This window comes from Amblyraja radiata, chromosome 26 (genome assembly GCF_010909765.2).
Source record: "Amblyraja radiata isolate CabotCenter1 chromosome 26, sAmbRad1.1.pri, whole genome shotgun sequence".
Lineage (NCBI taxonomy): Eukaryota > Metazoa > Chordata > Chondrichthyes > Rajiformes > Rajidae > Amblyraja > Amblyraja radiata.
Window position 1 is genome coordinate 13,170,370 of NC_045981.1, and position 14,426 is coordinate 13,184,795.

Here is a 14,426-nt window from a genome sequence, read left to right on the forward strand (position 1 = left end):
ATATTTAAAGGCAATAATATTGGTTACATCAATGTGCATAATAAACTCCTTTCTTTGTGGAGAAGCATGCGCCAGCTAATTTTAAAAGCTGGATTTCTGCCCAAGGCTATCTAGTAAAAATCAAAATGCTAACTGACACGAGATATAACAAACACAACAGGTGACATCTTAGATGCCAGGCTGTAATCTACTGCTCTGTCATCATCCCAATAACAGCTGAACTCAGGCAAGCATCATTTACCTTGGTGAAACTGGCACCAACGACATCGAGCCAGAGACATATTTGAGACATTTGCTAAAAAGGGTAGATTGTTAAAATTGGCAATTATTTTCAAAACCTATAAATGACCTCTACCATTGATATAAAATAATCATTGTGACAGAAATAGTGTTGGGTTTGGATGAGGCATATGTGTGATTTCATGTGTCCTCAAATTGGAAGCTAATGATTTCCTTGCTTGGGTGGAGTCTGGAAATTGTACATTCCTATCACATTATGCCATCGAGATTGTAACACCAATAAATTCTTACAAGTGCTATGTTGTCAAGTCAAGACCAGATCGCTCTTTCTGTATCCCAATGTCTCTTTCTGTCTCTCTCTCTCACACACACACTCTGTCTCTCTCTCTCACACACACTCCGCCTCTCTCACACACTCTGTTTCTCTTGCTCCCTCATACACGCTGTGTGTGACTCTCTCGACCTGTGCGCTCTCTATGTTTTTGTGTGTGTGTACATGCGCGAGTGTGTGTGTATATATATATATATAAAACAAAAGTTCAGTGTGTAGATATACACACACACATATATATATATGTGTTTATTTCAGATTGTCAGCATCTGCGGCTTGCCGATGAAATTGTACATTCCTATCACATTATGCCATCGAGATTGTAACACCAATATATATATATACACATATATACATATACATATACATATACGTGTGTGTATATCTACACACTGAACTTTTATATATATATATGTGTGTGTGTGTGTGTGTGTGTATATCTACACACTGAACTTTTGTTTTCTCTCTTGTTTATTATATTGTTTACAGTGTACTATGTTTACATATTCTGTTGTGCTGCTGCAAGTAAGCATCTCATTGTTCTATCTGGGGCAGATGACAATAAAACACTCTTGACTATGGTATGCTCTCTCTATCTATGTCCTCTCTATACACACACACACACAAACAGAAAACAATTGTGTTTTTTACAACCAGCCCTGTGGAACTACGTAGAGAAGACCAATATTGAATGCTCATCAAATTATGCATAATGTACATTATAATTATGTATAATAAAATTATATATATGTGCTTGAGTGACCTTAACATGGGTACCTTTTGGTCACCTCTGAATAATAATGGAGTGGAAACCAGATGTTGAAATGTCTCACACCCAGTATCTGCTTCCCACTTGGCATGGAGCCACTGATCTTCACACTTGGCATGGAGCCACTGATGACATCAGGCAACTGTCCACATCCCCAGAACTCACAAGGAATTATTTTGCAGTTATCTGGGGTTTATAAACTTCAAAACTGAACCATAAAAGTCTGGATCAAATACAAGGCAACGTGATATATATTGAAATGGCAGATTGCATCATTTTTGATGATCCAACAAATTAAAAACAGAAATTTGCAATAACTAACATTGTTAGTTTTTAAGGCATTGTCACATTTAGTGATCTCTTTAAAATCTCCATTTTGCACCCTTTGAGGGGTCATGCGCTAATCTTGATATAGCAGGAGCCAGAATGCCTACAGTATTTCAGTCACATTATCGGCACAATGGTAGAGTTGCTGCCTTACAGCACCGGAGACCCGGGTTCGATCCTGACTACGAGTGCTGTCTGTAGGGAGTTTCTCCCTGTGACCTGTGTGGGTTTTCACCGGTAGCTCCGGTCACCTCCCACACTCCAAAGACGTACAGGTTTGACGGTTACTTGGCTTGGTAAAATTGTAAAAATGCTCCCCAGTGCGTCTAGGACAGTGTTGGTGTGCAGGAATCGCTGGTTGGTGTGGACTCGATGTTTCATAGAAAATAGGTGCAGCAGGAGGCCATTTGGCCCTTCGAGCTAGCACTGCAATTCAATATAATCATGGCTGATCATCCAAAATCAGTACCCCATTCCGACTTCTTCCCCATTTCCCTTGATTCCTTTCGCCCTAAGAGTTTCAGTGTTGTATCTCTAAACTAATTATCAGAGAAATTGCCTTCCTGGCCATAAAAGCAACAGGCGTATTAGTCATAGGACAAACAGGCCTTTTTATATATCAGTAGTATTAAATTGTTTCAATAGTCAAATACAGATTTGCTGAACAGGACACGAAAATATGTTCTTGCTTATACTTGCCAAGTACTTTCAAAAGTGTGGATCAATCCAGCTTTGAAATGTGTCCACCTTAGCCTTCTGCCACGGGTGCAATAGTCTGGCAGCACGGATAATATATTTCTTTATTTTTTGGTCAGCAGAGTGGCGCAGTTATTTGAGCGGCCATCTCACATCTCCAGCCACTTGGATTGTCTAACAACATTGGTGCTCTCTGTGTGGGAGTACCTGGGTGCGGAGGAGATTTACGAAGATGTTGCCAGGACTCGAGGGCCTGAGCTATAGGAGATATTTGGGCAGGCCGGGACTTTATTCCTTGGAGCGCAGGAGGATGAGGTGTGTCTGTGGAATTCTCTGCTTCAGAGGGCGGTGGAGGCAGGTTCTCTGGATGCTTTCAAGAGAGAGCTAGATAGGGCTCTTAAAAATAGAGGAGTCAGGGAATATGGGGATAAGGCAGGAACGGGGTACTGATTGGGGATGATCAGCCATGATCACATTGAATGGCGGTGCTGTCTCAAAGGGCCGAATGGCTTACTCCTGCACCTATTGTCTATTGTCTTATGGAGGTGTATAATATCAAATTGGGAATAGATAAGGAGAAGGCAGATTCTTTTACACAGAATATGACAATCAAGAACCAGAGGACATAGGTTTAAGGTGACAGGGGTAAGATTTAATAGGAACCAGAGGGGCAACTTTTTTCACTCAGCGTGGTGGGTATATGGAATGAACTTTGGTGATTTTGTTTGCTTCCAAATACCAATGACGTGAAGGCTGGTTAATTGGCCGTTGTAACTAGTCTTTGCTCTCTGAATGGGTGGTAGAATCTGGAGGGAATGACGGTAATGTCGGGAGAATGAAACAAGGTTGGTGGTTAGTGTCACGGCCAGAGTGAGACCACACACAAACTGGAGGAACAGCGCCTCATATTCCACTTGGGTAGCTTACAATCCATCGGTATGAACGTTGAATTCTCTAATTTTAGGAAATTATAAAACCCTCCCCCTCCACTCCACCCCTTCTTCACACCCCTCCCCCTCCCCCTCCCATGGATTGCAGGAAGACAATACTTGATTACAATCACACCATCCACAGTGTACAGATCGAGATTTAAAACAGATTTTAAAATGTGGAGCGATTGTGATATATGATTGTAAATCTACTTATGGCTAGCACACATTTAGTCACCTGAATTGGGCGCCATCTTGGAAGAGGGTCCCAACCCGAAACATTGCCACTCCATGCCCTTAAGAATTATTTATGTTAACCAAAATAATTGGCATTTAAGGGGTTAAAGTACAAAACAATTGCAGATAGGGATGCATAGGGAGTGGTAAATCTTGGTGGGTATTCATTACATTCTAATCTAACCACCAATTTTAAGGGATTGGACAGGCTAGATGCAGGAAAAATGGTCCCCATGTTGGGGGAGTCCAGAACCAGGGGTCACAGTTTAAGAATAAGGGGTTTAAGGCTCATTTAGGACTGAGATGAGGAAACACTTTTTCACCCAGAGAGTTGTGAATCTGTGGATTTTTTTTGCCACAGAAGGCAGTGGAGGCCAATTAACTGGATGTTTTCAAGAGAGAGTTAGATATAGCTCTTCGGGCTAACAGAATCAAGGGATATGGGGAGAAAGCAGGAACGGGATACTGATTTTGGATGATCAGCCATGATCATATTGAATGGTGGTGCTGGCCCGAAAGGCCGAATGGCCTATTCCTGCATCTATTTTCTATGTTTCTATGTTAACCCAATTCATCTAAAACACAGAATGCAAATTTGGCCATGTTGTTGACAAAACACAAATTAACTCTTGGCATCCCTAAAAAACTGGTTCTCCAACTCACATCGAACAACGTCAACCAGAAAATTATTAATAGTAAAGAATCCTAGATGAATCAAAGTCAGTTAACACGTTCATTCCATATAACATTATAGACCATAGAACAGAACACAAGAACAGGCCCTTCAGCACACAATGTTTTTGGCGAACATGATGCCAGACCTTCTCTTACCTACCTGCTCATAATCCATATCCCTCCATTACCTGCATATACATGTGCCTATCCAAAAGCCTCTTAAACGCCACTATTGCATCTGCCTAAACCACCAACCCAGGCAGCATGTTACAGGCCCCCACCACTCTGTATAAAAAAAAGTTGTGCCACACTTCTCCTTTAAACCTTGCCCCTCTCACCTCAAAGCTATGCCCTCTAGTATTTGATTTCTCCATCTTGGGAAAAAGGTTCTGACTACCTAACCAAACCAAGCCTCAGTTTATTTTATTTTATTTTAGAGATACAGCATTGAAACAGGCCCTTCGGCCCAACCATTGACCACCCGTTAACCCATTAAACACTGGGAGCAATTTACAGAGGGCCAATTAACCTACAAACCTGCACATATTTGGAATGTGGGAGAAAACCGGAGCACCCGGAGTAATCCCAGGTGGTCACAGAGAGAAGGTGCAAGCTCCACACAGACAGCACCCGAGGTCAGGATCCAACCCAGATCTCTGGCACAGTGAGGCAGCAGCTCTACCACTGCACTGCTGTACTGCCCTCTCTCAATCTTGCCATGTTCATAGGAAAATCAACAAATTCACACCAAATTGAAAACAGTAATCAAAATGGGAGACAGGTGGATGATATAATTTTGTTCACATCAATTTATATGCAAATCTGCTCTGCGCAACCCTGTTTTACAAGCAGGCCAAAGTTCAGATTAGAAAATCAACGGGTTGACTTTGAGGCCTAGCACACACCGTGTGGATTAAACTACCATCTGACGGCACATCCAAATGTATTTCAGCCTCATTAATCCATCATATGATATTTATATTACATGACTGCATTTCAGGGTAACCTCTCATGACCAGTTGGGGTAGTTATAGCCAAGAGAAAGAACTTCTTTAGTCAGAGGGTGGTGAATCTGTGGAATTTATTGTCACGGCGGCTTTGGAGGCCAAGTCAATGGATATTTTTAAGGTAGTGAAAGATATATTCTTGATTAATACGGGTGTCAGGGGTTATGGGGAGAAGGCAGGAGAATAGTGAGAGGGAAAGATAGATCAGCTGTGATTGAATGGCAGAGTAGACTTGATGGGCCGAATGGCCTAATTCTGCTTCTTGAACTTATAAAAGTCAGTCGTTCTTCCCTAATCAGGTCTTCCTTCAGTGGGGAAAAAATGACTGAAAAGTGCGTTCATTTCATTCCTTGCAGAATGAATTTAAATTATCATTTTGCAAAGAATATATGTAGTTATTATATGATAGAGAGGAGACTGAACTTGCAGAAACTAAAAATAACCTCGACTGTGAAGTCTGCCACTTAAATCAACAAGCAGGGTTGCCCTGTTCGGTATGCAAAACAAACATGTAATGTTGGAGCCATTCATGCTTAGTTCGTTAGTTCTTTTCTTAAACCGCATCTAAACAGTTTTTTTCCCCATCAGATAAACAGGATGTGCACTCTATCGTCTGTCCCCATCAGCTACAGCAGGAGAGGATCAGTGAACTTTTTGTTTCATTTTAGTCCGCATGACCTACGAATGCTTGATAAATATTTATTGACCAAATGTCTCCAGAGAGAGAGAGGGGAAAAGATTTTTTATTATTCGCCTGTTAACGAGGAGACTGCAATCTTATTAAGACTATTTTTAGTGCCATTCTTTCTGAGCTGTATTAAGTCCTTCAGTTTAGAGATACAGCGTGGAAACAGGCCCTTCGGCCCACCGAGCCCATGCCCACCAGCGGTCACCACACACTTCCACTATCCTACACACACTAGGGACAATTTACAATTATACCAAGCCAATTAACCTACAAATCTGTATGTCTTTGGAGTGTGGGAGGAAACCAGAGATTCTGGAGAAAACCTACGCAGGTGACGGGAAGAATGTACAAAGTCCGTACAGACAGCACCCGTGGTCAGGATTGAACCCAGGTCTCTGGCGCTGTAAGGCAGCAACTCTGCCGCTGCCCAAGTCCTGTAGATTGAAATTTTGAGCATGTTTTGGGGAAGGTTATTGAGAACATCACCCTGGCTATAAAGACTAACTTCAGTTGATGATAGGTAGAACATTGAGTGATAATTTTGAATTCTCCTATAAGATTGAGCATCAAATCTTTTCAGTTTTTAGTTTAGTTTATTATCATCACATGTACGAGGTACAGTGAAAAGCTTCTGTTTGCATGCTGCCCAGTCAGAGAAACATCAAGCTGTCCACAGTGCACAGACAAAGGATAGAGGGTACAATATTTAGTGCAAGGATATAACATTGAAGTCTGATTAAAGTTAGCTCAAAGGTTTCCAAGTTAGGTAGATGGGAGGTCAGCACTGCCCTCTAGCTGATGAGAGGATCGACCAGTTGCTCGGAGTTGTACTATCTTACACACTGGGGACAATTTACAATTTTACCAAAGCCAATTAACCTACAAACCTGCACATCTTTGGAGTCATAAGATCATAAGGATTAGGAGTAGAATTAGGCCATTTGGCCCATCAAGTCAACCCCCCCACCACCCCCATTCAATCAAGGCTGATCTATCTCTCCCTCCTAACCCCATTCTCCCGCCTTCTCCCCATAACCTCTGACACCTGTACTAATCAAGAGTGTGGGAGGAAACCCGAGCACCCGGAGTAAAACCCACGAGGTCACATGCAAACTCCATACAGACTGCACCGTGGTCAGGATCGAACCCGGGTCAATGACGCTGTAAGGCAGCAACTCTACCGCTGTGCCACTGCGCCGCCCAAATCTCTTGAACATACAGACAGTGGACCCGAGGTATTAATGATGTACAATAGATCAGGAAAGGAAAATTAGTTGCCGATAGCCAAATATGAGTTTGCCCATTCAAAACGTAACTTAAACAAAATAAATCAGGAGCACTCCAGCATTTTGCAGCTGGTTAGTCAGACAGTGGGGCTTATTCAACATAAACTCGTAAAACATCACTACTAAAAACTTCCAGCAGCCCCATTCTCCTGAGTTGATGCACCAAAATAGAATACCTAACCAGACATGAAATTACAGTCCATTTATGGAGCAGTTTTAAGGCTGATTTTCTTTTTCCTGAACTGTGCAATGTAATAGCTGCAATGGAAAGTATCCAAGAGAGGCAAACAAGCGGCTGCCTCTATACTCAATGTCTTTATGATCTCTTTAAAACAATTGATTCCAGTTTAGCTGCAGGAAGCAGGCTCTAGACTGTAATTGTTTGATGAAATACAGATTCAGCTTCTGGTCACAAGCTGGACGCAGAAACTGCTGCACTTTACAATACTACTATACTGCCAGTAAACCTCGCTGGAAATAGACACAAAAAGACTGAAGAAGGGTCTCGACCCGAAACGTCACCCATTCCTTCTCTCCAGAGATGCTGCCTGTCCCACTGAGTTACTCCAGCTTTTCGTGTCTATCTCCGGTTTAAATCAGCATCTGCAGTTCCTTCCGACACAACCTCGCTGGAAATGTCGCTTTAACTGTCTGTCCCTGCCCTGGACAGCAGGCACGTATTAGCAAAGGACGGTTCAGACAAATTCTGCTCGAACTCCGTTTGTAGCTTTGCGGGTGACACCACCGTATTGCCCACATCCCGAACAAAGAGGAGGACAAGGAAGGAGATCGAGAGCTTTGCAACATGGTGGCAAGACAACGACCTCTCCCTCGGTGTGTAGGAAGGAACTGCAGATACTGGCTTATACCGAAGATAGACACAAAGGGCTGGAGTAAATCAGCGGGTCAAGCAGCATCTCTGGAGAGAAGGAATAGTTGATGTTTTGGGACTGAAGAGGGTCCTGACCCGAAATGTCACCTATCTATTTTCTACAGAGTTGACGCCAGGGTTGAGTTACTTCAGCACTTTGTGTCTATCGTTGTGCTTCCAGGTACATTGAAACATAGTATAAAATGAGCATAGTTGTGGGAGGTGGGGGGGGGGGGTAACTGGAGATAGGAAAAAGCCTCCTCTCCCATCCCTCTACCTTCAGTCTGAAGTAGGGTCCTGACCCGAAACATCACCCATTCCTTTTCTCCACAGATGCTGCCTGAGCCGCTGAGTTACTCCAGCACTTTGTGTATAACCTCTTCCTCAAGGACAGCAAAACAAAAAGGAGCTAATTGTCGATTTCAGAAAGCGTGGTGGGCTCATCCCAGTCAATAACTATGGGGCTGAAGTGGAGGTGGTCAAGAGCTTTACGTTCCTGAGCAGAAATATCACCATCAATGTTCTACAATCCTTTTTAGTGTAGTTTAGAGATACAACGCGGAAACAGACCCTTCGGCCCACCGAGTCTGCTCCAACCAGCGATCCCCGCACACTAACACGATCTAACACAAAAGGGACGATTTACGGTTTTTGCCGAAGCCAATTAACCTACAATCCTGCACATCTTTGGAGTCATAAGATCATAAGGAAATGGAGTAGAATTACTTCTTGGGAGTGTGGGAGGAAACCAGAGCACCCGGAGAAAACCCACACGGTCACGGGGTGAACGTGCAATCACCATACAGACAGCACCCGTAGTCAGGATCAAACCCAGGTCTCTGGTGTTGTAATGCCCCTGTCCCACTTAGGAAACCTGAACGGAAACCTCTGGAGACTTTGCGCCCCACCCAAGGTTTCCGTGCGGTTCCCGGAGATTGCAGGTGGTTGCCGGAGGTTGCAGGTAGTGGAAGCAGGTAGGGAGACTGACAAAAACCTCCGGGAACCGCACGGAAACCTTGGGTGGGGCGCAAAGTCTCCAGAGGTTTCCGTTCAGGTTTCCTAAGTGGGACAGGGGCATAAGGCAGCAACTCTACTGCTGCGCTGCGTTTTATAAGCCAAAGACATATTCCCGAGACCCGAATCCTATCTCGTCGTGGCCCTTCTATCCTTTCTTTTTCCTGCACTTTCGTTGTGACTGCAACACTATATTCTGCATGGGTTGAATGCACTCTTGCATGGATGTTTTGCCTGCGTGGCATGCAAAATAAAGTATTTTCCCTGCAACTCAGTACATGTGACAATAATAAACCACTAGCAATATCAACCACCTCACCCCACTGTTCCCATTAGTGCTAATCAATATTGTGGAGACTGCTGATAAGTCTGAAGGTCTAATGCAGTGATTTGATTTTTTCTGCGGTCGAGTGTCTGTAAGAAAAGCTGCCAGTAGAACCCAAGGGATTGCCTGAGAGATGGATGCTGTGGAATTTACAAGCAATGAGTTTGTAGTCATGGATTTTCCAGTTTGTATCTCCAATGCACAGTCTTTGCCCTGAGTAAGGGAATCGAGAACCAGAGGACATAGGTTTAAGGTGAAGGGGGAAAGATTTAGTAGGAACCTGAGGTGCAACTTTTTTTTTTACACACCGAGAGGGATGGGTGTTTGCAGCGAGCTGCCGGAAGAGATATTTAAGAAAGAACTGCATATGCTGACACAATCGAAGGTAGACAAAAAATTCTGGAGAAACTCAGTGAGTGATGCAGCATCTATGGAGAGAAGGAATAGGCGACATTTCAGACATCAGTCTGAAGAAGGGTCTCGACCCGAAACGTCGCCTATTCCTTCTCTCCATAGATGCTGCCTCATCCGCTGAGTTTCTCCAGCATTTATTGTCTACCTGCTGGAGGAGATAGTTCGGGCAGGTAGTATCATAATGTTTAAGAGACATTTGGACAGGAACATGGATAGGAGCAATGTAGCGGGATATGGGCCAAGTGTGGACAGGTGGGACTAGTGTAGCTGGGACATGTTGGCCAGCATGGGCAAGTTGGGCAGAAGGGCCTGCTTCCACTCTTTATGACTATTTGGAAAAAACAGGCATTTTTTCCCCCTTCCAGAGAGATGTAAGAGGAAAGACTTTCAATAATCAGCGTGGAAACCACCCCCCACCCTCCCTCACCTCACCTGTGTTTACCTCTTACCTGCCTTGCTTTGTCCTGTTCCTCCTCTCAGTTTTTTTAACCCCTCCCCCAAATCCTCCCTACAATCAGTCTGAAGAAGGGTCCCGACCGGAAACGTCGCCTATCCATGTTCTCTAGAGATGCTGCCTGACCCGCTGAGTTACTCCAGCACATAGTGTCCTTCTGTATATTATCTGTGGTTAGGTCACCCAAGTCTGCTGTTGTAAATCTTGCCATGATAAGAATGAGAGGTTTGGGGCAGGTTTTCCAACCAGCAGGCTTGTCCCCTTTCACTGGCACTGGGCGGCACGCACCCGGGAAGAATTGAACAAGGAATGATACGTACAAGACTGGTGGGAGTTCTCAAGGATCTTCAGATTTCTTGCTCATCTATAGCCCACTGCATCCATTTAGCTTTCGTGGACAAAGTCAAACTGCATCTGGCCTCCAATAAAATCCCCTCGGAAGGGAGATTTATCCCAAATGGGATTATCACATCAACCCCAACTCCAAGTTGGAATATACCACAGCCCATGACAGTGTGGAAGGCTGGGTCTATCGCTCCCATTATTTAACTTCCTAAGGCAGACATCACTCCTATTGAAGCATAAGGAAAATTATTTTTTAGAATATGATATTTCAGTCACTATTTCTAATAAATAATATAATGTTTATTTAAAGTATGTGGAAATATGAAATAAACATTATATTATTTATTAGAAATAGTAACTGAAATATCATAAATTTGATAAATTTGATTAAAAAAAAATAATTGATCATATTTTTACTGTTTGCTTGATATGCCAACGAGTTAGTGCTTTCACAAGTATCAGGCATTTGCATGTAAACGGCTCGATTATAATCATGTATTGTCTTTCCGTTGACTGCTTAGCACGCAACAAAAAGCTTTCCACTGTACATTGACACGCGTGACAATAAACAAAACTGTGGATAAAGTATGGATACAATTAATGAATCTCACAAAATTGTACCTCAATGATTCAGTACATACATTGGACATGATGTCAAAGTTGAAGACAAAGTGCTCGCAGTACATCAAATCAATTCAATTGCATTTTCCGGTAATCCATGATGGGTTGTGTAATAATTCAGTAACAATTGGACATTTTGTACATTTGCCGCTTAATCTCACCCTTATATGCCGTGCATCAATGTGATAATCTGCACATTCTCAATATTTAGCCTGAAGAATTATTACTAGGAAGATAGATACAAAATGCTGGAGTAACTCAGCGGGCCAGACAGCATCTCTGGAGAGAAGGTATGGGTGACGTTTCCCGCGGGGCGAGACCTTTCTTCAGGCTGGACTGAAACTATTACTAGTAACAGTGACTATTACTAGCACTGTCTGAAGGGGGCTGTCGACCTTCTCAGGAAGAAATACCTTCCTTTTCAGGTGACCCTATTCCTTCCCTCCAGAGATGCTGCCTGACCCGCTGAGTTACCTCAGCCTTTTATGCCTCAGGTGTAAACCAGCATCTGTGCCAGGAAATTATTCAGCTATCACCAGTCATGGCCAGAGAACCAGATAGTGGCTCGTTCAAGCTAATTAATGAAATCCTTGCTGGAATGTAGTTCCCCCCACATCTGTTATTATTAATTGTGTAGGAAGGAACTGCAGATGCTGGTTTTAAACGGTAGACGCAAAATGCTGAATTAACTCAGCGGGTCAGATCTGGAGAAAAGGAACAGGCGAGGTTTGGGGTCGAGTCCATTCTTCAGATCTTTTTTGCGTTCTTATTCATTGTTTTATGCATGTCATACTAACGAACAGTTCGCTAGAAGTGTGTGCAATGGTTTAAGAATGCTCTGGCTCTAAAATAGTGCCTGGGATATTTTCCAAATTAAAATAAAGAAGAAAAGAAGAAAAATAGCTTAATTGCCATCCTTTTTTGGATCGTGTTTACGTCCGAGTCTGCAGTTTACAGACTCACATCAAACAAACAGAGCGAACTCCGACCGCTATCAACAGGATACAACACAACCCAGTCACAAGCCCCAGTCTAAACACAAGGCAGTCACGTAGATGCACAAGTCAATTAGATAGACGGCTCTCGTTTAATGTGCAGGATCTCAACACATCCTTTATAATCGGATCTGAAACTTCAGACAGTCGAGGCTTTAATGCATAAGCTACAGGTCCTTGGTTCTTCCTCCCCACACCCCCTCCCCTTTAACCTCTCCCCTCTTCATTCCCTCTCCACTACTCTTCACACACCCTCTCTCATCTCCCCTCACCCCCCTCCTCTCTCCCCTTTCCCTCTCCTCTTCATCCCCTCTATTCTCTCCCTTCCACTCACAACCCCATCTCTCCCCTCTTCTTCCCTTCGCCCTCCAAGTAAACACATTTTAACCCCGATTCACACAGGGTAACGTTTGCAATGAACACACGGATATTTCAAGCTGGTTTGGGAAGGGAAGGAAGGGGGGGGGGGGGGGGGGGGGTAACGTTAGGGGGTGATCGCCTGCAGACTGAGACCAAAGGCATAAATAGGCGGCTCTTTAAACTTTCCAGCCAGACTGTGGGTTAGGGTGGGCTGGGCTAGGGTGGGCTGGGCTGGGTGAGGTTGGCGGGGCCGGGGTCCACTGTGGACCGAGCCAGAGCCGGACACACAAACGATGAGCAGGACTCACCAACATTGGCGTTACACACCGCCTGCTGCGGATGGATCGGTGCACAGCTACACGCCTCGGCGATCTGTTCCACCCTCCACACCAGAAGCACTAACACCGTGGCCACCAAACTGCTGAACCAAGCACTCATTTTCTCTTTTTTTTTTCCCCCTCCCTACCCTCAAAATAATATTTCTTGTCGTCCTTCAGCAGAGAACGCCTCGGGTGCAGGTGCTTCGGGAACAGCGGGCAAGTTGTGTCAGCCTGTGTGATCGCAGTAAATGAGAAGGAATCCAACGAGGTAAAAAAAATAACATCAAGTTGCCTTGTGCTGCTGTTGCCTCTCCTGGCCGCCCTTCTCACAGCAGAGCCCTATTTAACGCGGGATATGTCCCCGCCTCCCTGTTTGGAGGGCCAGTTGCAGCAAGCAGCCAGTGTTTAGGGAAATATCAAAGACGCATGTTGTTTTAATTGCTTCCTCCCTATCTCCTCCCCCTGCCCTCCCTCTCCTCCCCGCTCTCCTCCCCTCCTCCCCTCCCCCCCTCCCCTCCTCTCCTCTCTCCCTCTCCTCTCCCCCTCTCCTCTCCCCCTCTCCTCCCCTCCTCCCCTCCTCCCCATCTCTCTCCTCGTCTCCCTCCCTCTCTCTCCATATCTCTCTCCCCCACTCTCTCCCTCCCCCTCCTTTCCCTCTCTTTGACATTTTTTACACAAAAAAAAATCCTTGTATAATGAGCTACCGGATCCCCAAAGGCCATTGTCGTGAGTCAATTCATCTAAAAAAATGGATTGGTCATAAAATTAAATACAGAGATCTGACCTGCCTTACAGACTTTTTAATGCATCTCCTCGGCTTAAACTGCTGTCAATCGTACACTGACACTAGCCCTCGCACAAATATTTCAACCAAAACGCATCCTGTTGATAATACATTCTAGAAGCATCTTTTTTTTAAATATAGGAAATTGATGTTAGCCACTTTTGTGTTTGTGGAAAACGTGAAAGAGGGAATCCTCATTGCGTTCTTCCCCCTCCCCCCCCCCCCCCCCAAAAAAGTTGTTCACAGCAAGATTATTATATATAAAATGAAAAAAAATGCAAACCAGAATTTGTTCTGACTCGAGTCTTATGCGCATGCAAAATTATTAAGCAGAACTCCTCCTTCTTTCAACTTTCAATTGTCTTAGCATAAATATTACTGATTTCACTCTGTGTGCGCAGAATTAGGCCGTTCGGCCCATCAAGTCTACTCCACCATTCAATCATGGCTGACCTATCTATCCCTCCTTACTCCATTCTCCTGCCTTCTCCCCATAATCCCTGACACTCATACTAATCTAGAATCTATCTATCTCTGCCTTAAAAATATCCATTGACTTGGCCTCCACAGCCTTCCATGGCAAAGAATTCCACAGATTCACCACCCTCTGACTAAAGAAATTCCTCCTCATCTCCTTCCTGAAGGAACGTCATTTAATTCTGATCCTTTAACCTCTGATACTGAACTCTCCCACTAGTGGAGACATCCTCTCCACATCTACTCAGTTACAGTGGTGCA

At 44.1% G+C, this 14,426-nt stretch overlaps 1 protein-coding gene across 1 annotated transcript in view; it reads right to left on the reverse strand.

Moving 5' to 3' along the window:
• timp2 (TIMP metallopeptidase inhibitor 2) overlaps positions 1 to 13,241 on the reverse strand; it is a 53,644-nt gene extending 40,403 nt beyond the window's left edge. Inside the window, exon 1 of the mRNA XM_033044291.1 lies at positions 12,893 to 13,241. Coding sequence (XP_032900182.1) covers positions 12,893 to 13,022 — 130 coding nt within the window. The 5' untranslated portion in view covers positions 13,023 to 13,241. The remainder of the gene's footprint in view (positions 1 to 12,892) is intronic.
• Between the last annotated feature and the right edge of the window lie 1,185 nt (positions 13,242 to 14,426).